Source organism: Nilaparvata lugens, chromosome 4, assembly GCF_014356525.2.
Source record: "Nilaparvata lugens isolate BPH chromosome 4, ASM1435652v1, whole genome shotgun sequence".
Classification (NCBI taxonomy): Eukaryota; Metazoa; Arthropoda; class Insecta; order Hemiptera; family Delphacidae; genus Nilaparvata; species Nilaparvata lugens.
In genome coordinates this window covers 78,392,966-78,415,254 of record NC_052507.1, presented here as the reverse complement: position 1 = coordinate 78,415,254, position 22,289 = coordinate 78,392,966, and the positions used below count along the sequence as shown (strand labels likewise).

The 22,289-nt window shown below is 37.6% G+C and overlaps 1 protein-coding gene across 1 annotated transcript in view; it reads right to left on the bottom strand.

The window, feature by feature from the left end:
- The window catches only part of LOC111047765 (hemocytin), a 79,721-nt gene that overhangs the window by 26,381 nt on the left and 31,051 nt on the right, over nt 1-22,289 (bottom strand). The window contains 7 exon segments of the mRNA XM_039427115.1: nt 1,771-6,904; nt 6,906-7,835; nt 8,781-8,869; nt 11,180-11,369; nt 13,325-13,520; nt 16,915-17,149; nt 21,512-21,683. Of these exon segments, the coding sequence (XP_039283049.1) occupies nt 1,771-6,904; nt 6,906-7,835; nt 8,781-8,869; nt 11,180-11,369; nt 13,325-13,520; nt 16,915-17,149; nt 21,512-21,683 (6,946 nt within the window).

Sequence of the window (22,289 nt, the reverse complement as noted above, 5' to 3'; positions counted from 1 at the left end):
TTCGTACTCAACTAATTTGAGCTTAGATTCTCATGTATGCTACACAAGATGGAGTGAGAAGAGAATGAGGATTACAATGTTTTAAAACCAAGAGAAGTACTAGGATATGAGATTAATAACTTATCAGAAAAATACCAATTGGAGTTTATCAATTTGAAACATATGAACACGAATAAAAGTTGGGTTTTTTCTTAAAGGGCTTCAATCTATATATATAAAAGCGAAATGGCACTCACTCACTGACTGACTGACTGACTCACTCACTCACTCACTCGCAGAACTAAAAATCTACCGGACCAAAAACGTTCAAATTTGGTAGGTATGTTCAGTTGGCCCTTTAGAGGCGCCCAAAGAAATCTTTTGGCGATATTTTAACTCTAAGGGTGGTTTTTAAGGGTTTAAAGTTCTTTTAGCATGTATATTCTTCTTATTCCAATATCTTAAAATTATTATAATTGAAATGTCCATACCATATGTTAATATAGAACTATAATCTGGAGAGAGTACCTCTTCGAAACAGTTGTTCTGGTAACTAAATTAAAAATTTTGTCAGGTTGGCATTAAGTTCAGTTGACTTTGTAAGGTTGGCACCAAGTTGAAGATTGAAATGCATTTATCCAGGACCTCCTAAATACCAATTTATCCAATTGACCAAAATTAGCGTTTTCTCAGCTTTTCTGCGTTTCCTCACCTTTTTCAAAAAATATATTTAAAAAAATTCAGTACACAGGTTTAGCTGAGGTGAAAGAATTTTGTTCGCCAAAGATACGCCGATATAGTAACAGGTGTTTTTCGTGATCAAATTGACATAATACGTTCAAATTCGGTACAGAGGTTCCGCTGAGGTCTACATGCAGGCGAGCGAAGCGAACCCGCTGATCTCATTTTTGGACGATCCAGTCGGGGGTCCAGGGCTATACGGATATGGCGAGCGAAGCGAGCCTGACGGCTAGTTAACTTTATAAGCTTGAAAGTTCAATCAGTTTTTGATAATGCATTAATGAATTTGAAGATTCGAAAGGTGTCTGAGGTTGAAGGTGTTTCTCAGTTTACAGAATTGACACTAATTTCAAGAATTGATTAGGTAATATTGTTGCATAGTTCAATACCATAATCAAATAAAATCACAAACATAGAACTGAGAAAACTTTACCTGATAATTTGTGGGAAATTCTGAATACTCCAATAAAGTTGGAAGTTAGTTTTTGGCTCTGACCTTTGAATAATAAATGTAGAATTTATGGTGGGCTGACAAAATAATACTATAAGCATGGCAAACTAGAAATTGAATTTCAATTAAACAATTTCTAATTGGACTTGCTGTTAATCTATATCATTCTTCAAAATTACAATATAAATTAGAATATTGAAACCGGGTTGGGCTTAAGCATGTGGTACTTCTCTGAAAGTTGTGTAATCTATAACATGATAAAGGAGAGAATTGGCTTATACACGTACAAGATATGAAATTCATGAATGACGCATCATCATGTCTGAGCTACTGGACAGTTTAACTTTACAATTTGCATATAGATTCTTAATTTACCGAGAATGGTTATAGACTTATTTCAAACTCTCCAAGGTTTCAGTAGGTCAAGTTGAGTTTCCAATTAGATCCTTGCTAAGCACGGGCTACCAGCTAGTACTGAATAAATGATTATCATGATTAAAATTAGATTATGATTATTTTAAATTATATTATGATTTAAATTAGACCCTTGCTAAGCACGGGTTACCTGCTAGTACTGAATGAATAAAATGACAACTCACCATTATTTTCTTGAACTTCGATCCACCGATTCCTGTATGGAAACTTCTGAGTTTTTTCTCCAATATTCGTTTTCAAATACAACTTATGATAGTTGTCCTTGGTGCTTAATCCGCCGACTTGAGCACTGTGAACCCCATACACGAACGTTAAACTCTTGATGCAGGTGCTCTCTGTTTTGCCATTTTCATAGTCGCACAATCCTGTAGTAGCCACAATCGTGAACTTCGGACCTTCGTTGAATTCCGGAACTGTTTCGACAAGTTTGTAGGTGCAGTTGCTGTTAAACGTGTAGTCAGCTCGGTCGAATGTGACGTAGCGTGTTTTTCCGAAACCATCACAGACACAATCCTGGCAATCAAGTGGTTTCACGCAGTTGTCTTTCTCCCTGATCAGACCATCGGGACAGTAACAGCCTGGGAAGCAAGAACCTTCTGAAGTGGGGCAAGGGTTGTCATCCATCAAATCATCACATCCCATCTCGCAGATTCTGTTGTAGCATTCTTTGTAAATGAAAGGAGCTGGACAGTCTACAGGACAGTTATTCACAACTCGCCAGTTGGAAATATCAATGCCTGGATTACTCTCTTGACATTCGGTCACAAAGTCAAGGAGTGCATCACATTTACATTTTTCTACCTCAGTTGTATTCACTTTCGATGTATGGCCTTCAAGACAATTACAAATCGACTCAACACACTGAGACAAATATTTATCGAAATTTATGACATTTCCACAGATAGCAAGGGGTGCCTTCTTCACGTTCATGCACATTTCCCAGGCTTTGTTCTGTATTTCAATGGGACATACTTTTGTCTCACAGCTCTCTGTATTTCCCCAGCTGTCTCCAAATTCAATAGTTGAATGAGCGAATGTTCTATCAGGCTTTTGACGATCGTTTTCTTTGTCATCGTCAAATAATCCACAGAGACCGTTCACATTGCCGACAAACTTGTGAGGCACGACAATCTTAACATTTCCATGCATATCCCAGATGACTGAGAAATCGAGGATACTTTTGAATATTATAAATTTATCACTGATCTTTTTGATTGCGAACTCTAAACTTTGCCCTCCTATCTTTCCACACTGCTCCACTGTATAATCATAGCCGTTGTAGACTACACTCATATCAGTGTTGAAAATGATTGTGTTGTTGAAGTTTTTGATTTTCAGACTCTTCTTACAAGGTCCTATATAGGAGCATGTTCTGACCAATCGGATCTGCCAATTTGAATCAGCCATACTTTGAGCAAGTACATGATCACACACATCATACTTGAATTCTAATCCATCAAAGGTGTTAAAGGTTCTGCCAGTTATGTTGCATCTTGCATCAGGCATTGGGGTCAACTTGCATACATACTTAGGGCATTTGTCCTCAGTTTTCGAAAAGCTTTCCACTTCAATCAGATCGTATCCTTTGGTACAAACTGGAGTCACACACACCTTGTTCTGTTTTTTAATCGGAATACATTCATATTCTGGACATCTTTCTACATCACTGTCAACATCATGTTTGGATTGATGATGGTTTCCAAAGAATTTGGAACCAGTCTTGCCATGATGGTGACCGTGATATGAATGACTATGATATCTAGTAGTATGGTAACTACTGTAAGAACTTCTATGATGACTGTATTGTCCATTCGACCAGAAACTATCACCCCTTCCCCAATGGCTCTGCAAGCCTCCACCATAAAACCGTTTCCCATGTTTGTTGAAATGTGAGCCCCATTTAGATTTAGAAGCATGTGCTGGAGTTGACTCAAGTCTCCCAGAGCTGAACAAATCTTCCAAATCATTGCTTTCTTCATTATCACTCGTTATCAATTTGACCTTGAAACCAGGTGGACACTCAGCTGGTGGACATCTCAACTGTTTAGTTTCGACAGTAGTGGTGGACTGCGGTGTTGTAGTCTCAACAGGGCTTGTCTCCACATACACTGTACAGTTCTTCTCATCATCTGGACAGTCCACAAATCCATCACACCATGATGTTGAATTGATGCAGATGTTCGAGGTGGGACACAGTGTTGTGCCTTCTTCACACTCCACACAGAGACACTCGCACTGTGATGATCTCTGTACCAGTTTCCCTTCTCCACAGCTTGGACATTCTTGTTTACTGCAAGCTGAAATACCACCGAATGTGCATGTACATGTGGAACACTCCTCGGTCTCAAAGTAGACACTGCCGACTTGATAAGTGAAGTGTCCAACAACACAAGGACATTGAGCCTTCGGTGAGCATTTCTCTCCATCCCAGTACTTTTCACTCGATTCCAAACATGGACAAGAGTCGCCTTCAAATGTTACTCCCAGACAGACCAAACACTTCTCTGGCTCAGTTGTAGTTGAGAACCCTTCTCTAGTTGGCTCAGGTCTGATGGTTGTCACATCTTCAGGGTATTGCACAAAACAGCCAAGTATTTCAATTTTCAACAGGATTGACCTGTGCCATTTCAAAGGATAGATTCTCAAATACTGGGCATGAATGGGCAAATTGAAGAAGTTCTTGTGTGGTGAGTTGACATCAAAGTTTCCGACAAATACTTTTTTGACTGGTTGATCTGATTCGTCCATTATGAAGCTCCATTCACTTCCATCATGGCTGTAGGCAACCTTGTATGCTTCAACCCATGCGTTTTCGACATCCTTGCCATCAACAAGTATCGATCCTCCCTTTGTCACCACACCAGTGATTGTTCTCTCTTCTAGAAAATCGAACTGCACCCATTGATGAGGAGAGTCTATTAATGGTGCCCATCCCCGATCACTACTCAAGGCAATGTCATGTGCTTGAAAGTTCTCATCAAGATGTGAAGAGACAGAAATCTGCTTATTCCTCATAGCACCAGACTCAACGCCCATTTTATCAGTGCAAACTGGTTCCATCCTGGATGTAGTTGTAGGTATTGGTGTGGATGATGTTGTAGTTGGCACTTCATTGCTGCAACCAAATAGCTGAACCCTCATCGCTATGCCTTCTTTCCAACTGTTTGGATTTATCCTGAAGTATTGACCCTCCACTGGTAAGCTGAACTCTTGCTGCATTGTCAACAGACTAGTTAATGGACCGCGAAACAGTTGGGGTTCTGCACCATCCATCACGTAGCTGAATGTATGGCCGTCATTGCTGTACAAAACGTAATAGCTTGTCACAAATTCACCAGAATGTTCGTCACCTGCTGTAATGATACTATACACTGGTGCTATTTGTCCTAGATTGATTTCCAGATACTGTTCCTGGTTATTGATGGATGGCTTCCAGTTTTTCTCATTACTTTCAATCAAAATGCCAAATTCTGGTTTGGAGAAGTTTGAATTACTGCTTGAAGTCAACTGCACATTCTTTTTCCCACCCAGAAGTGGTTCATAGCTGTCTTTATTACAGACAGGTGGGGGAGATACAGTTGAAGTGAGAATAAATATCTTCTGAGTTGTTTTAGTAGTTTCATATGCTTCACTTTCTGTATAAATTATATCTTCAGCCGTAGTTGAGTAGTGTGATTCAGTTGTAGTAGTGATCTCCACTGGTGATGTACTTGGAGCAAGAGTGGAAGTAGCTACATGACTGCTGGGATGAATAGTTGTTTTGAGACACTCACTAGTATCACATACATAGTGGTTGTTCAAGCATTGACAAGCTTCACAATTGGATTCCCAAAACACTTGTCCCGGTTTGACAATTGTTCCATTGTGGGAGCGACACGTGCAGTCATTAGTCGCAACACACGAGCTGAAGTCACGCCAACGTTGTCCTGAGGTCGAACAATTGACTGGATTCAATAGAGAAGAACAGCCCGGTAAACACTGCTTCCTTGATTTAAAGCTGCAGTATTCCGTGTATCTTGGAAGAGTATGTTCATAATAATGGCAGAGCTGGTCACATTTTATGAGGCAATCATTGTACACCTCATCTGATCTACAATCTTGGTAGACAGTCTCCGTTACTGGTGCCTGTTCATTTCCTTTCTCATTCATTTGTTCCTCTTTTTTCTCTTCACAAGCACATAGAACTCGAATTCTGTAGTCCTGACACATTTTTGATGGCTGCTTATCATTGACACACTCTAAACCAAGATTTTTATCGCATGTCACATCTACATCAGGTGACTCCTTGACATTGCGATACTCGAAATTTCTTCCAAATGCTTCCCCATATTTCCCACTTCTAGTTTCTTCAACAGTTGTCACAAATTGACATTCTATATCTTTAATGTATCCATTATTACTACATATATCGATGTGCTCTCTCTGCATGACAGAGATCAATTCAAAATCACCACCAGAGTTTCTAGGGCTTGAAGTATTCAACCAGTCACTCCAAGTATCGACACATCCCACATTGGTGTTGATATTTTCTGATATCTCCTCACATTCTGGTCGAATCTTCAGCACAGAATGCGGCCAATCACAAGTCAATGTTTCTGGATTGAACCAGAGATTCAGGGTGCACTCTCTCTCCACTTGTACAAAGCTTCCCGAAGCAGTTTCTTCACACTGGAAATACTTGAAGCAATTTGTTGGATGCTTTGTCAATGGATTTGAAGTGTTGCAGCTAAGCAATTCAACCTCATTTCTTGGAGTTGTTGTTGTTTGAGATGGGATGGTAACAGAATCCTTACACTGACACAGCACTCTTATTTCATAATCATTACATTTATTAGGGTCTGAACAGATTAGACCTCCATCAATAGTACACTCAACATCTTGACCCAACTCTTTGTAATGTCTCTTAGTTTCAACTTCTCTGCATTGAATTTCCACCATTTCATTTTTGCCACACTGCGGTTTGATTATCTTGTTGCTGGTGGAGTTGATTGGCTGAGATATTTGGTTCATGATATCTATGGCAGAGGCATTTTCAAAGTCAAAGTTTGGCTCTTTCAATGATGGGTGATGTTTGTTGATCCAGTCAGTCCAGCCAGGAACACACACAAGTTGATCATTGATGTTCACTTCAGGAAGTATGGTTGTAGTAACAGTCATGGTTGTCAAATTCAGGAATGAAGTACTACTGAGAATCACCTCATGTTGTACAAACAGAAGGACACAGATGTTCAGTACACTGCCATTTGCTGGCTTTACATGTACACTTGTTACACGACTCTTTGATCTCCTCACCATCAGCATAACTTCTGCCACCATGATGGCATGGACATTGAGTTGGTTTCACACATTCCCTTGTCAACGAATCTAAAACGAAGCCACGTTTACAGATACATCCAGACCGGCAGATGGCAGATGAGTGCAGAAGGTTGTGGTAGTTGTGCATGTTTTTGCAGGTGATCGGCTCAGCTGGAAGACAATGTGTGAACTCTTGAAACTTTTTGCTGCTGCAAGTTATCTTATGTTCGAGAGCTTCATTGGGGTACTTTGCTATTTCCTCCTGGGTTGCCAGTTTGCAATTCCATGCTCCACTTTCACACTTACAGAGTTTCAACCCCTTGCTACTGCGTTGTATGTCTTTGTGACCGGGAGGGTATTCCATGCCTTCTCGCAAACAGTGACAGCTCGATATTGGCACACAATCTCCCCTACTGTCCAGTGCTCTACCTTCTGGACAATTACAACCATCAACACATTCCTTACGGCAAAATCTGCCTCTACCAGCTATATCTTGACAGGTGCGAGTGCATGAGTCACCACACACCGAGTAAACCTGTCCACCAGTACACTGTAGTCCACACTCCCTCACCTTCCCGCGCCACTCTATGATAGCTCCCTGATCTGCGCACTGTTTCGCATACGCTGCCAACATAGGACAGAAACAATCAGACATCTTCCTACTCCTGCATGAACACAGATCGTACAAACAGTTCTGATAGTACGGCATTGGATCGACAAACATGTGACAATCAGCGAACAACCGGCTGGTGAGATTGCTGCAGTAGGCTTCGGCTAGTTCGCGGTTCTGTACTTTCACGTCACAGGGATGTTTTTCCGTCTTTTCAGTGCCATCTTGATCTGAGATGTTGTCACAGGTTTCCTTGGCCTTCCATTTGTCTGCAAACGAGGAAATATCCTGTTCGATGTCCCCCTCAGGAGTCATGAATGTATACTTATTTCATAAATAAAATTCAATTTCAATATTGTGATTACATTTATAACACACAGACAGATAAAGTATAAATAAATGAAAGATCATTAATTTCTCACAAAATATAGAAACTTGGTACCGGTACAGCAATAACTAAGGAGACGTATGAGAATGTTGAGAATATATACCGTATTTATTTTATGGATAAATTCCAATTACAATCATGATTTCATTTATCACATAGACAAAATATCTATAAATGAAATATGATTCATTTCCCTTTCCGCACAAAATACAGTAACTGATTACAGCAATGTAGTAGCGATAAATGGGAACAACTAGGCCTTTAAATATGTGAGAGAAATCATATTTAATCCAGTATTACTATTGGAATTGAGACTGATGTGAAGGTGTTTACAGAGTGAAAATGTGCTGATGAAAATTCTGAAAAAGACGAAGAACTGTAAAAATCGTAGCAGGTAATAAATATCTTGAGTGAAATGAGGTTGTAAAAAAATTAAAAATAAGAATTAGAGATACAGAGAAAAGTGAGAAGATTACCTTGTAGAGTGAATAAAAAAATCAAGACTTGATTTCAATATCATTATCAACTTCTTCTTTGGTAGTATATAAAATATTCTTCGATAATTTTAAAATAAAGCCTTACATCATTCTTTTAAAGTGTTTGAGTTGATCAGTCATAGGAACGTAGGACCATTCTAGCTAAGTAGGATCATCCTGCCGTTCTAATACAATTAATGTATAGAAAAAAAGCTCAATTTATTCTTTGATATGAAGAATAAAATGTTATATATTAAAATAATCTATTATTAAAACTTGAAAGTAGTAACAATAAAACCATTATCGCATCATAGGAAGATACAATATAGACAGTTCGAGAATGTGACATTAATAATGCAATGATAGAATAGATCGCAAATGTCACCTTAACAGTAGAATTCTCACCTGTGTTTTTCCTTTCAAATTGGGTGAAACGTGGATATACACTCTTGAATAACCATCCCACAAGATGTTGATTTCGTCGGGTAATTCAACTGTAATTGGAAATACATATTAGTCGATTAAGTGAATTGATTTTACTGAGTTGATATCAAAACTGAAAAATATAGACTACTTACTCAACTAGAAATCAAAAATATAATATTTCATGAAACCCATTTTAAAAGATAAATCTGTTTGAAAAAAGAAACAGAAATAAGGGAAGTGGGCAATGGAGGGGATGATGAAATAGTATATTTCGCACCTAGGGCCGAAAATGACACTTTTCCGGCTCGAAATCGGTTTTCAAGTCCGAGGCCGTAGGCCGAGGACTAGAAAAGATTGAGAGCCGGAAAAACATTTTTGCCCATGGTGGGAACGTTATTTTTCGCCACACAGAAAAATAAACAATATAAATATGAGAATAATTGTTTATTAGGCACTTCCGAAAGCAAAACAGGAAGGTCATAGCTCTAGCAAATCTGAGGTAATCTGAATATCAGGAAATTGGCCAAGGATGTTTATTTTTTATTCTGATTTGTCGAAATAACCTAAAAGATTATGTTCAATTATGTAAGGGGTTGAGTTTATACTTTGTATTCTTCCAAATAAGATGATATTATTATAAATGTTTTGATTCTTGAATAATAAACACAAATAATGAAAAGTTTTTTGATCAGCTGTTTTAGCACACTCGAAATTTTGCAAATCTGAAAGTCAACATCAACAATGCTTGTTGTCGTTGACTTCGGAAGTTTAGGTTAGAAGTTCTATCCTACTCTGAAAATCGAATTTGAATAGTTTATAATATATATCTTATCTTTATTTTATTCATCCAAATAAAATGATAGTATCTTATTGCAGAATACTTATTCAATTCTAGAAGCATAAACTGATTCCGTTTCATAAACCATTTTGTAAACACGTTCACATCAAATCAGAATCAGCTGACTTCAAGGTTATTTTACAGCCCTAGGGCCGTAAAACTTTTACCGGCCTGGTCAGAAAACAATCATTTTTGGCCTCCATATGACGCACGAAAACCAGCTCATTACATCCAAGTGGGGCGAAAAATAAATGAACCTGCATTTCAAGGTGGTTTCCAAGTGACTGTAATTTGAATATAACTGGCCTGAATTGGACACCCTCCCAATTGAAGTAGGTAACAATACAAGCAGACTTTTATCCGAGCATCTGATTATAAACTATTCAGAATGATTAATTAAATGGTGAATTTGTATGATGAGGAGTCCCTTACGGGAAGGTCTCACCTGGCCTGAATGTATAATATTAGGGCCTGAATTTATTATTAATTAAAAATAATAATATATACTGACAATAGGACTTGAGATTGTCATTATTAATGGTACAAGGTGACCCAGAATAACGGGAACATTTGAAAACGCCAAGAAATATTAGTGGTAAGAGCAAAAATGATTTTATTCAAACTAATGTAAAGTTCAAGACTTGCCATTTGAGAGCTATTAATAACATCTATCACTTTTTGACAATTACTTCTTCAAGATCGCTTCCTCCTGTACGAATACACTATTGAAATCTGTGTTTATTATTATTATCATTATTTTACAAAGGCGACTTTTTAGAAGTATTTTAAGCCTAGGTGATGATGATGGGATGAATGATAATACAATGAAGGTAGAGTTATGAATGAATAAAAATTATAGATTGATATTTATTTTATTATGTGTTGAGATTCCTGAACGATTGCTGCAAAATTTCAGCTGGGATTTCGTTAATTTCATTTTCAATTGTCTGTTATGATTCAACCACAGTTATTGATCAAGTTGTGAGAACGTTTGATTTGAAATAGCTTCACAAACAGAAAATCGCAGGTGGACAGATCATGGTACCAGGAAACGCAGATATTGCAGCGATCAATGAGGAATCGTCAACACAGATTTCAAGAGTGTATTCGTTCAGGAGGAAGCCATTTTGAAGAAGTAATTGTAAAAAGTGATAGATGTTATTGATCATTCTCAAATGGCAAGTCTTGAACTTTACATTAGTTTGAATAAAATCATTTTTGCCCTTCCCACTAATGTTTTATGGCGTTTTTAAAAGTTTCTGTTATTCTGTGTCACTCTGTATTTATCTATGTATAGTAGTAATAAATCAGAATATGTTCAATATGACTTGATAATAATCATATCAGAAAAAGCTGAAGTGCTGGAGATCATTCATTAATGCATATCACAATCAACTAGTATATGAACAGAGAGTAAGGTTGAGAATCAATTTTGAAAGGTACTTAACAATTTCTGAAAATTAATCTTATATTTAGATAAGTACCGTACGAAAACTACTTGGGAAACTGGAAAAATAATCGTAGATTGTTTTTCGTTCACCTTGAACAAAAATGGAGGAAGCTGCTCTTATAAAGATGTCATTCATCATGATAGGAAATGCAGCAACGTCTTCGCCATTAACAGTGATCAACTTGTTCTGCTTCAATTTGATGACTGTTTTTCCATCATTGGACTGAACCGTCACAGCCTTGGTGCAGGAAGGAGACTTTGATGGCGAGTGGCCAAAAGCCTGAAACATCAAAAAATTTCATTGAAAAGGGTAGCTTCAAACTACTCTTAGATGATTCAAGTTGTTGTGAATTCGAAATCTTTCCAAAAGTTTTGTTAATAGCAGCATTCCTTCCTAATCTATAATGTAGTAGGCTTCTTTCTTATTCAATAGAATATCTTATTATTATAAATAGAAATACAAATACAAATCTTAGTGCATCTTATTTTCAAGTCTTGAAAATGGCATGAATGTCCGAAACATGTTGTGATAAAATAATTTTAAAAAGGGTACTGAGATTTTTATTCCTATTTACATTACAAGTAGCCTTAAACAGAAAAGAGACAATAAAATGGCATATCTTATAATTTTATACCTCATCCCATATTCTTATGCTATGTAAGTCGATCACAAGAATGGAGATCAATTTCAAATCGCGCTGTAATACATGAGCGTAGGTACTCAGTTGTTAGATTGGTGTAATTATTGTAGACTGAGTAAAATAAACTTGGACTAAATTGAGATCCACGTTATAATGGCAGTGGAGAAAGAGAGGAGAACAGCATTGTAGAATCTCTGCCTTGCCACTGACTTCTATAGAATATAGCTGATACCGGTATATCTGAACCACAAATTGCAACTTTGATTATAATTATGTAACTTTTTAAGTGTTTTTGCACATGTAACTATTCAACTTTGGCTATATGCAACTTTTATGAACAACTTTTTCAGTATGGGAGTGAATAAGTTGTGAATGGTTAAATCAATTACGGTATTGTAAATAGATGAATTGAATAGCAGTTTTATATATGTCACATCCACATTTATTAGATTTATACATGGGACTGCAGTTTCGTATTGAAAACAACACATCTTCAGCTATATTGAAGCTGAACTGTGATCACACATTTATTAGGATGTGATCACATTGAATGCGTATGTGTGCAAGTGTGCACACAGATGCGTACAAATTCCTTGCGGAATTTTCAAGAATTCAGACTGCGGTTTCGAAACGAAGTTTTCGTTGCGAAATATTGGGGCAAGCACACTGGGAAGCGAAATAATCGCAATGTGGAGCGCGGGAATATTCGAGTTGACTTAGACTAATAATATGTTGTTTACAAGGCAGACGAAACTAGTGTAGTTCGCAAAATTCGCAACACGAAAAAGCGCTGCAAATGCTGCATGTAGCCAAAGCTGTGAATTATTCGCAAGGGAATATATTTCACAACGCATTGGTTTGCGCCAGCACATACGACGCAATGGTATTAAATTTCCGCACGGAAAGTTCTGCGAATTGAATTCGCACCGCAACAAAACTTTCGCGTTGGTGTGCGTTGGTTGCTGGGTTTTCGTTTGTGCGTGAATGCCGTCGTCGACCACGACAGGAAGAGAATCTCAGATTGGGTGGATTTCAATTTGTCTACATAACCTAAACGATTATGTTCAATCATGTTTTAATGGGGCAGGTTGAGCTTATACTTTCAAATGGCAATATGTTGATATTATTAGAAATGTTCAATTCTTTAATAATAAAGAAAAATAATGAAAAGTTATTTGATCAGCTGTTTTAGCACACTTGGAATTTGGACAATGTGAATGTCAACAATGCTTGTCGTCGTCGACTGTGGAAATTTACGCACAAACAAAAATGCACCTTAAGTCGAATCATGCATGTGCCGAGAAACAAAATTTGATAAGAACCATTGAAACTCGTTGTGACTTTTCTTTAGCTAGGCCTACTCACACCGAACGTAACTAACAAGTGAAAGCTTCTGTGAGTGTTCCTATGGTTCTTCCCTCATTCATAACATGTGCATTCAATTTGATCACATCCTTGAAAATTAATGTGGATGCGACAAAAATGGAAATGAGTTTTTTTTTCAATTATGGAGAAATTCCACAATATCAATTCCACTTCAACAAACTTCATTACAATGAACCATATTTTTTTCAAAACTATTGATTTGACTCACTTCAGAGATAGTGCCATCGCAGGCCACATTCTCGGCGGAGATGGAGAAGTTGTCTGTTCTGAGCAGATGGTAAGAGCACTTGCCCATGAAGTCGTAATGGCGGCCGTCGAACGTCCTGTAGTGGGGATCACCCACCGCCTCACAGCGGGCCGTGCAGAGCAGGTCAGTGCACGACCATTGGCCCTCCACGCAGGTGCTGCAATCACAAAGTGAACTCTGTTATTACACAATAATGAATATCAAAGAAAACACTCACAAGCCAACACAATTATCAGAGAATAATAAATTGTAAATATAAATACAAATCTCATTACACTTTTTGGATTATTTTCAGTACACTTTTTGAATTATTTTATCACATGTTTCGGACTTTCATGCCATTTTGAATGTCCGAAACATGTTGTGATAAAATAATTCAAAAAGGGTACTGAGATTTGTATTTATTGACCGAGCGAAGTGAGAGCTAAGATTCAAGTCGACGGTTTGTATGTTTATATGTTGCGCATTTACGGCGAAACGCGGTAATAGATTTTCATGAAATTTGACAGGTATGTTCCTTTTTTAATTGCGCGTCGACGTTCATACAAGGTTTTTGTTAATTTTGCATTTCAAGGATAATATAAAAGGAAAAAGGAGCCTCCTTCATACGCCCATATTGGAGTAAAAATCAGACTATAGAATTATTCATCATAAATCAGCTGACAAGTGATTACACAGATGTGTGGAGAAGCCAGTCGATTGCTGTATTTCCATAAGGTCTATAGTTTCAATCAGGTACTTGTGGATGAGAATACTGCGTGTGGTCTACTGTTCACAGAACTACTAGTATTTATATTACAAGTAGCCCTAAACAGAAAAGAGACAATAATAAATTGGTTTATAATATAATATTGGTCTATCTAGTCATCATCCCTGCATAGCATCTATAGTGAGGTCCACGTTATAAGTAATTGGAAATGATGGACCACACAGTTGCCAATCCTCTGTTACCACCACCTTCTATAGTATATAGCTCTAATTCAAGTTATATAGTATTGGATTCACGTTGTAAAGTAAGTGGAAATGATAGGACCACAGATTTGCCAATTCTTTGTTACCACCGCCTTCTATAGTATATAGCTGTGATTCATGCCATCTCGGTATATCTGATCAGTGAGTACTGCAGTTTATATAATAATATCTCAATTTATTTCTTCTAGGCAACGGCTGAGGATAGGCAACCCGCCACACAGCGCGATAAAACTCGCTTTTAAAAAGCTACGCTTTTCACATTTAATTACATTCATGGTTTTATTACACACTGGATTCGTCAAAATTGACTGCAAACCTTATTTGTAATGACCTCGAAGAGGGACACATATATGATGGTCAGGGGGTACAAACCCATGCTATTGAGTTTTTTTAGAAAATGAAACTTTCGCCTTTCTGACATTCAACAGGTGGCCGATTCTTTTATGGGGTGAATGACCTCTTATTTTGTGCACCAAATTTTGGACTTTGAACCCAGGCATACAACAGGTCACCGATTCTACTTGGAGTTGGACTTTGAACTCATAACTTCTTCTGACATTCAACAGGTGGCAGATTGGTTGAGGTCATTCACCCCAAGAACGATTCGGCCACCTGTTGAATGTTTGAAAAATCTGTAGATTTTTGCTTCTAGCTCAGCTCCCCAAGGTGTTTTTTGAAATCCAAGGGCTGGTATGTTTAGAATATTGTGTTAGTTCATTATATTTCACCATAGTAGCCAACAAACGATTTGGCAACTGTGCGAAGTTTGAAAAGGATAGAGCTATTCGCTTCGTCTAATGACAAACAATGGTAGCAAGCCAATGTTAATCAGGTGCTAACTCTATAAAGTCAATCTCACTATAGCATTTGATAGCCTATTCATGTATCAGAATTACTATTATAGCATCAGAATTTTGTAGGCCTACGCAGTTTGTAGTATTTGGTATTCAGTATTTAGTGAACTTAAGGTCATGTGCATCATCTACGTTTAACGCTAAATCATCACGTTTACTTGTAGATACAGTTGCATTTATCATGATGTGTTTCATATACGGGGTTTATAAAACTAACAGCTAAAATTTCTCCGTTCAAACTGAGTACCTGCATACGGGCCTAAAAGTGTCGCTTTTTCCAAAGTTGTAGTGTCGCTTTTTCCAAAGTTTGTTTACCTATTGAACCACTATCTCCGTAAACAAAGCCGTAGTGCATTCGTGTGACGTCAGCACAGGTAGGGTTCCTACACCAATGAAAATTCGTTGATTTCAGCTGATCTATATCAGCTAGTGTTTCTATTTGCGTAGGATCCCTACCTGTGCTGACGTCACACGAATGCACTACAGCTTTGTTTACGGAGGTAGTGATTGAACTCGTTTAATCAATGTATAGTTGCATTTATTATAAAGTGTTTCAATTGAGTCAGCTGATGGTTTAAACTAGGTTTTTAGTACAACTTGAAAAGAGAAAACGACAGTACGGTATGCACAAAACGGTCAGATCAATATGTAGATATCAGCTCGCTAGTGTTCTCCCAACGTTAGTAGACAGTCTACTAACTTTGGTGTTCTCCTATATCTAAAGAGTGGGTCATATGTAATGAGAGGGTTTGAACCCGGGATCTCTATGCTGCTACGCAAGCACTCTATCCACTAGACAACGGATCACTCCGTATGGGAACCCTTCAATATGTTGGAGACTGTTGTAGATATAATACTGTAACCTTCAGGATAGGTTATTGGTTAAATACTCTACTTTTTGCTGTACAACTAAATTTCAACTCCTGATAAGGGGATGACTAAGGGGTTGTAACTCGAATATTTTAAATGTAAACACCCATTGTGTGTTACTTCCTTTTTAAGGCCTTTTTAAAACAAGACAGATGGCATCAATTAAAACAAACAATAATTATTTTACCAATCATTTCTTTAAAACTGTACTTCAATCAGCCGCCATTTTGAATACAAGTATCATAGAACATTTGAGCAACAGACTGAGTCATATGTATGGAAATTCTTCAATAAGATGGAGACTATTGTAGATATAATACTGTAACTTTCAGGATACGTTATTGGTCGAATACTCTACCTTTTGACGTAGGTACAACTGAATTTCAACGCCTCATTTTCTTAAAAACGAAAACTTCAATCATTATGGATACATGTATCATAGAACATTTCTATTGATGTCATCTTTCATGTTCTAAAAAAGGGCTTTAAAATGATGTACCACACAATGCGTGTTTACATTTAAAATATTCGAGTTACAAGCCCTAAGTCACTCCCTTATAAGGGTTTGAGATTCGATTGTACGTCAAAAGGTTAAGTACTCGACTTATAACTTATCCTAAAAGTTGCAGTATTATATCTACAACAGTTTCCAACTCATTGAAGGGTTCCCATACATATGACTCAATCTGTAAATCATTGTAGGCTATAGTGGGGTCTAGGTCGTAATCAAAATTCGGGGGAGGAACCGTTTTGGGCTGTGCCTGTTAGTACTACATCAAATTATTTTAAAAGGTGATTGTGTATCATTGAATCATTAAAAGAATAAAGATGATGGGGGAATCTGAATATCCTTACCATGTGTTGCAGTCGCTGGGAACAGTTGCACCCGCCTTGAACGATTTGCCTCTAAGTTGGCAGGGACAGTCCTTGGGCAGAATGCAGTGGCCATCCTCAGCCAGCGTGCCTTCAGGACAGAAGCAGCCTTCCTCGCAGCGATGCATCGGCTGACTGTAGCTCTGCTGCGAGCGACATGTCGCCTCGGTTGCTGGGCCGCACGACATGTATATCTTGCCTCCGCTACACTGCATCGCTACAAAAGAAGAGTAAGCTATAACATTTGTGTTTTCTCAATTTTCACTGTTACTTCAAGCCGATAGTCCTAGTAGTTATTTCATTTTGTGATGGTGATAATATTGAAATAAATAAATTAATTATGGGTTTGTGTTTTCATAGAGATAAATTAAGTATGGGTTCATTCGAAAAGTGTAGAATTACGACTTCAACAATGATACTTTAGTGATCTTGTAGCTGAATTTTGTGTGTAAATTTTTATCGTGAGAAATTTATTTCTCTGTTAAAAAATAATTTTCTCACATTAAGATTTTGCTAACTTGCGTCCGGGAAGACTCCAATTTTATGCAGGGTTGAGGTATTCTCACAGAACTGTATTTCCGTTAGCGATGGAAAATACACGTGTATTCGGGAATATTTCAAACTTGCATTATTTTCCTTTCCCACGGAATTATGCTCGTCTCCACGTGGACCGTTGTCTCGTTGGTGGAAGGGGAACATAATTTGCGTGGAATAATAGTTCAGTTCCAATCAAGCCGCGGCCGAATTCACATTTAAAATCCAGAGGTAGCCTCGGGCCTCGAGGGCTCAAAATTTACGTGTGTGTTGAATTTGTTTGCTTTTTAAGTTTGATAATATGTATTATTTTCCGCCGTGAGTTAAGTTGAAGTGGTTTATTAATTATTTGAAGTAAATATGTCAATGTTTGTTTAAATTAGTAAGTTATCCGGGAGTAATCAGTGTAGTGGAAATTTCTAAATAGTAATGAATTTATAAATTGATTGATTGCTAGTGCCATTATATTTTCTAGCTCAAGCTAAAAACCCTTGAATGACCGAGTCCCTAGTATCATAAATTTGTAATTGAGAAATGAGTAAAGTCCACGTTACCTTCGTGAACAGTTAGAATCCAAATAAGCAGTTAGCAAAATCTTACATGCAGTCATCTTGAATTTTTATAATGTGCAATGAACCGATATAGATTATTTTTGCTATTGTCCAAATTTAAATTAGTTTAATTCATTTAATAAAATTTTACAAGTTTAATAGAATGCTAAAGTTTGTTGTTTAATAAACTCCCATGACTCGCCCTTAAGAATTCAGAGATCTCTTAATTCTACCCCCATTTGGGGGCGGTTACAATTTCATTTTCATTTCATTTCATTTTTATTTCACCACCTACATCACAAGGATGAGGGGCACGTCAAGGAAGCGAATGAAAGTCGCTACTTTTGAATTACACTCTTCACTGGAAATTCCTTCAGTGAATAGAGTGGATTGTCTAAAAGGTATTTTTTTAGAGCTTGCTTGAATGGTTTAGGCTCTTGTATACATTTTATATCATGTGGCAGGCAATTATAAAAGCGGAGACCCTGTGTTTGTGGCTGTCTCTGTGTTTTCAGCAGTCTACTGTATGGAGTCTTCAAGATTCAAGATTAGTTTTATTAACCATCAGGCTACAATTATAGCATTAGGCTAGTCATAATACATACTTTTAAAAAGTAGGCTACACACAATTGAACAGAAAATCGATACAAATTGAACAGATAAAGCATATCTACGTTACATTCAATTCAGGTATTCAGGTATTCCTCGAGTGAGTGAAAGGCATTATTTTTAGATTAAAGCATATATAAAAGGCATTATTTTAAAGGCATATTAAAGCATATCTACATTACATTCAATTCAGGTATTCTTCGAGTGAGTAAAAGGCATTATTTTTGAGATAACTGTATACAATTTTCTTAAATTTGTTTGAAGGCAGATTCCTGGTTGCTTGAGGCAGTTTATTATACAATATACACTGTTGGAAAGTATGGCTTCTCATAGTTTTATTGAGTCTGATTTGTGGTGCTACAATGTTCCTACTGTTCCTGGTATTATATGCATGGTAATCTCCATGAATGGGAAAAATTTTTGAGTTTTCCTTGACGTGGATTAAATTGGAATAAATGAAGAGAGATGGAAGGGTTAGTATACCCAAATTAGGGAAATATGGCCTGCATGAATCTCGCTGTGTTAGTCCTAGGATAGCTCTAAGAGCCTTTTTTTGCCATAAGAACACTGTTTTAGCATGAACGGAATTACCCCATAGACGCACACCATAACTCAAATGTGAGTGGAAAAGCCCAAAATAGGTCAATATGAGTGTATCCAAATTCACGCAGCCTCTCAGTTTTCTCAATAAATAGACTATTCGAGATAATTTTTTTGAAAGGTGCTCAATATGTGTGTCCCAGTTCAGCTTATAGTCCATATAAAGTCCAAGACGTTTGACCGGTTTAATCAGGCCATTATTCAGCTTGTCTTTGAGGGAGAAAAACAATATCTCAGTTTTATCTTCATTCAATTTCAGTCCATTGGCCACATACCAAGTCCTGGCCGTAGACAGAGCATTGTCAAGTTTATTCTGTACTCTTTCTATCAATGGGTCTGTAGCAACAATAGTCGTGTCATCAGCATAATACACTTAAATATGGAACATTATAGCTGAAGTCGTTTACGAAGACAAGAAACAGAAAAGACCCCAAAACTGAGCCCTGTGGTACCCCCGAAGCTACATTCATAATTTCGGAAGAGGAGTTACCGATCACAACCATTTGTTTTCTGTTTTGGAGATATGACCTCAGCAATTGTAGCTCAGTATTTCAAATTCCATAAAAAGCCAATTTATTTAGGAGAAAGTCATGAGAGATAGTGTCAAAAGCTCTACTCAAATCTACTAGACAGGTCCCGACTACATGCTTCTTCCAAAACTTTCTAGTATTACATCAACTATCTTTTCCACTGCCATAACAGTAGAGTGCTTGTGTCTGAATCCATATTGATGTTGGTAGAGTAGACCATTTGATGTGAAGTATTCATAGAGCTGTTTAAAAAGACATGCTTCAATGATTTTGCTAAAAATAGGCACAATAGCTATGGGACGATAATTCTCTGGGCAGCTCTTATCACCTCTTTTGTAAATGGGTGTGATTTTTGAAAGTTTAAGACATTCAGGAAAAGTACTGCTCCTCATGATAAAATTTATCAGATATGTCAGAGGTAGAACTACGGCTAGTAAGAGTTTTCTCACTGCATAATTGCTGAGACCATAGACATCTTCACTATGAGAATTACTAAGTCCTGTAACAATTGCAGTAACTGTTTGAACACTGACCTCTCTCCATTTGAAGGCCGCCCTGTCAATTTTATGGTGCTCATTGAATGGAAAGTTTTCCAGCAAGTCAGCATGCGAAGTGCCAGAGTCTTAATCTAAATTAGCATCAGCGGCATCAACAAAGCACTGGTTTAGGATATCAGGGGAAATCGGGATATCTGCACTGACCTTTCTTTGGCCAGTCTCAGCCCTAATAACTCGCCAGGCTGCCTTACATCTGTTTGATGACTCAATGATTGCCTTGTCATTTGCACAAATTTTTGCTTGTCTGATTGCTAAATTATATTTCGTTTTGAATTTGTTGAATCTGATTTTATCTTCTATATTTGAGGTATGTCTGTCATAGAGACACAACAACCACGTTTTCATGACAGCAAGTTCAGGAGTGAACCAGCCATTTTTCTTACGCCTTGCTGATTCATTATTCCGATTCCGTACTTTCACTACAGGACAATTCATATTGAACGAGAACTCAATGACATCCAGGAAAAAATTGAAGGCCGTGTTTATGTCATTCAATAAATACAGAGGTGACCAGTCATAATACATCAAATAGATGTTCAAATTATCAAGCCTATTGGGGGAGAGGAGGCGTTTTTTGAAAAAACTGGGTCCAGAGCTATCATAATTTTCTTCAGTTTTCTTGTATGAAATAACTGCCCAAAAGGCTGCATGGTCTGAGATTATTCCTTCTTCAGTTAGAAAGGTGAAAACAAACTCCTTATCAACGTTCGTGAAAATATTGTCCAAACATGAGAGATTTCTTGATGGTTTGGCATGTACAGGATATAGGTCAACGGATCTCATCATATTTAAAAAATGCTGAGTTTCATTTGACATATTCAAATAATTCTTTAGTCTTCAACTTATGGCATTCAAAACTGTTCCAACATCCATTGAGTAAGTGCATGAAATGGCAGTTTACTCACGAAGACTCCGGCACTCAAACGAGTAGCTTGGTTGTCGGGTTCGGTGACGACAACCAAGCTCCTTGCACGCTGGCGTCGACTAGTCTCCCCGTCAGTCAATCCCCAACTGGTTAGGAGGGAATGGGTTGTCAGGACCGTGGACGACAACCTAGCACCTCTCTCAGGAGCTCGATTGACGCCGTCAACCTATCCCCTCGAAAGTGATTTTAAAAGGAGCTCAGCTGTCGGAGTGCTTGGTTGTCGCTTCCCCTTTTCTCTATGATCTTACCCACTAGAGCGAATGGAACACTTACGACAAGTAGTGTCGTCTCTCCAAGTGGCGATGTCGGTGACTCCTTTCTTGGCGCACTCCTTCACGAACATCTCAATGGACTCACAGGCGCAGTTGGAGGCACCCTCTGAACTCTGTTTGCAGGCACAGAAATCCCAGCGGCAAGCGTCGTAAAACTCACGAACCATTACAATCTGCGGAAAAATAGAACAGGATAAATTGAAACAACGTATAGGATCTGCAAAGAAAAACCTGCAAAAATAGAACAGGAATTCATTGAAACAACATATAGAATCTTCGAAGAAAACCCTGTAAAAATAGAACAGGAATTCCTCGAGTGAGTGAAAGGCATTATTTTTAGATTAAAGCATATATAAAAGGCATTATTTTAAAGGCATATTAAAGCATATCTACATTACATTCAATTCAGGTATTCTTCGAGTGAGTAAAAGGCATTATTTTTGAGATAACTGTATACAATTTTCTTAAATTTGTTTGAAGGCAGATTCCTGGTTGCTTGAGGCAGTTTATTATACAATATACACTGTTGGAAAGTATGGCTTCTCATAGTTTTATTGAGTCTGATTTGTGGTGCTACAATGTTCCTACTGTTCCTGGTATTATATGCATGGTAATCTTCATGAATGGAAAAATTTTCTGAGTTTTCCTTGACGTGGATTAAATTGGAATAAATGAAGAGAGATGGAAGGGTTAGTATACCCAAATTAGGGAAATATGGCCTGCATGAATCTCGCTGTGTTAGTCCTAGGATAGCTCTAAGAGCCTTTTTTTGCCATAAG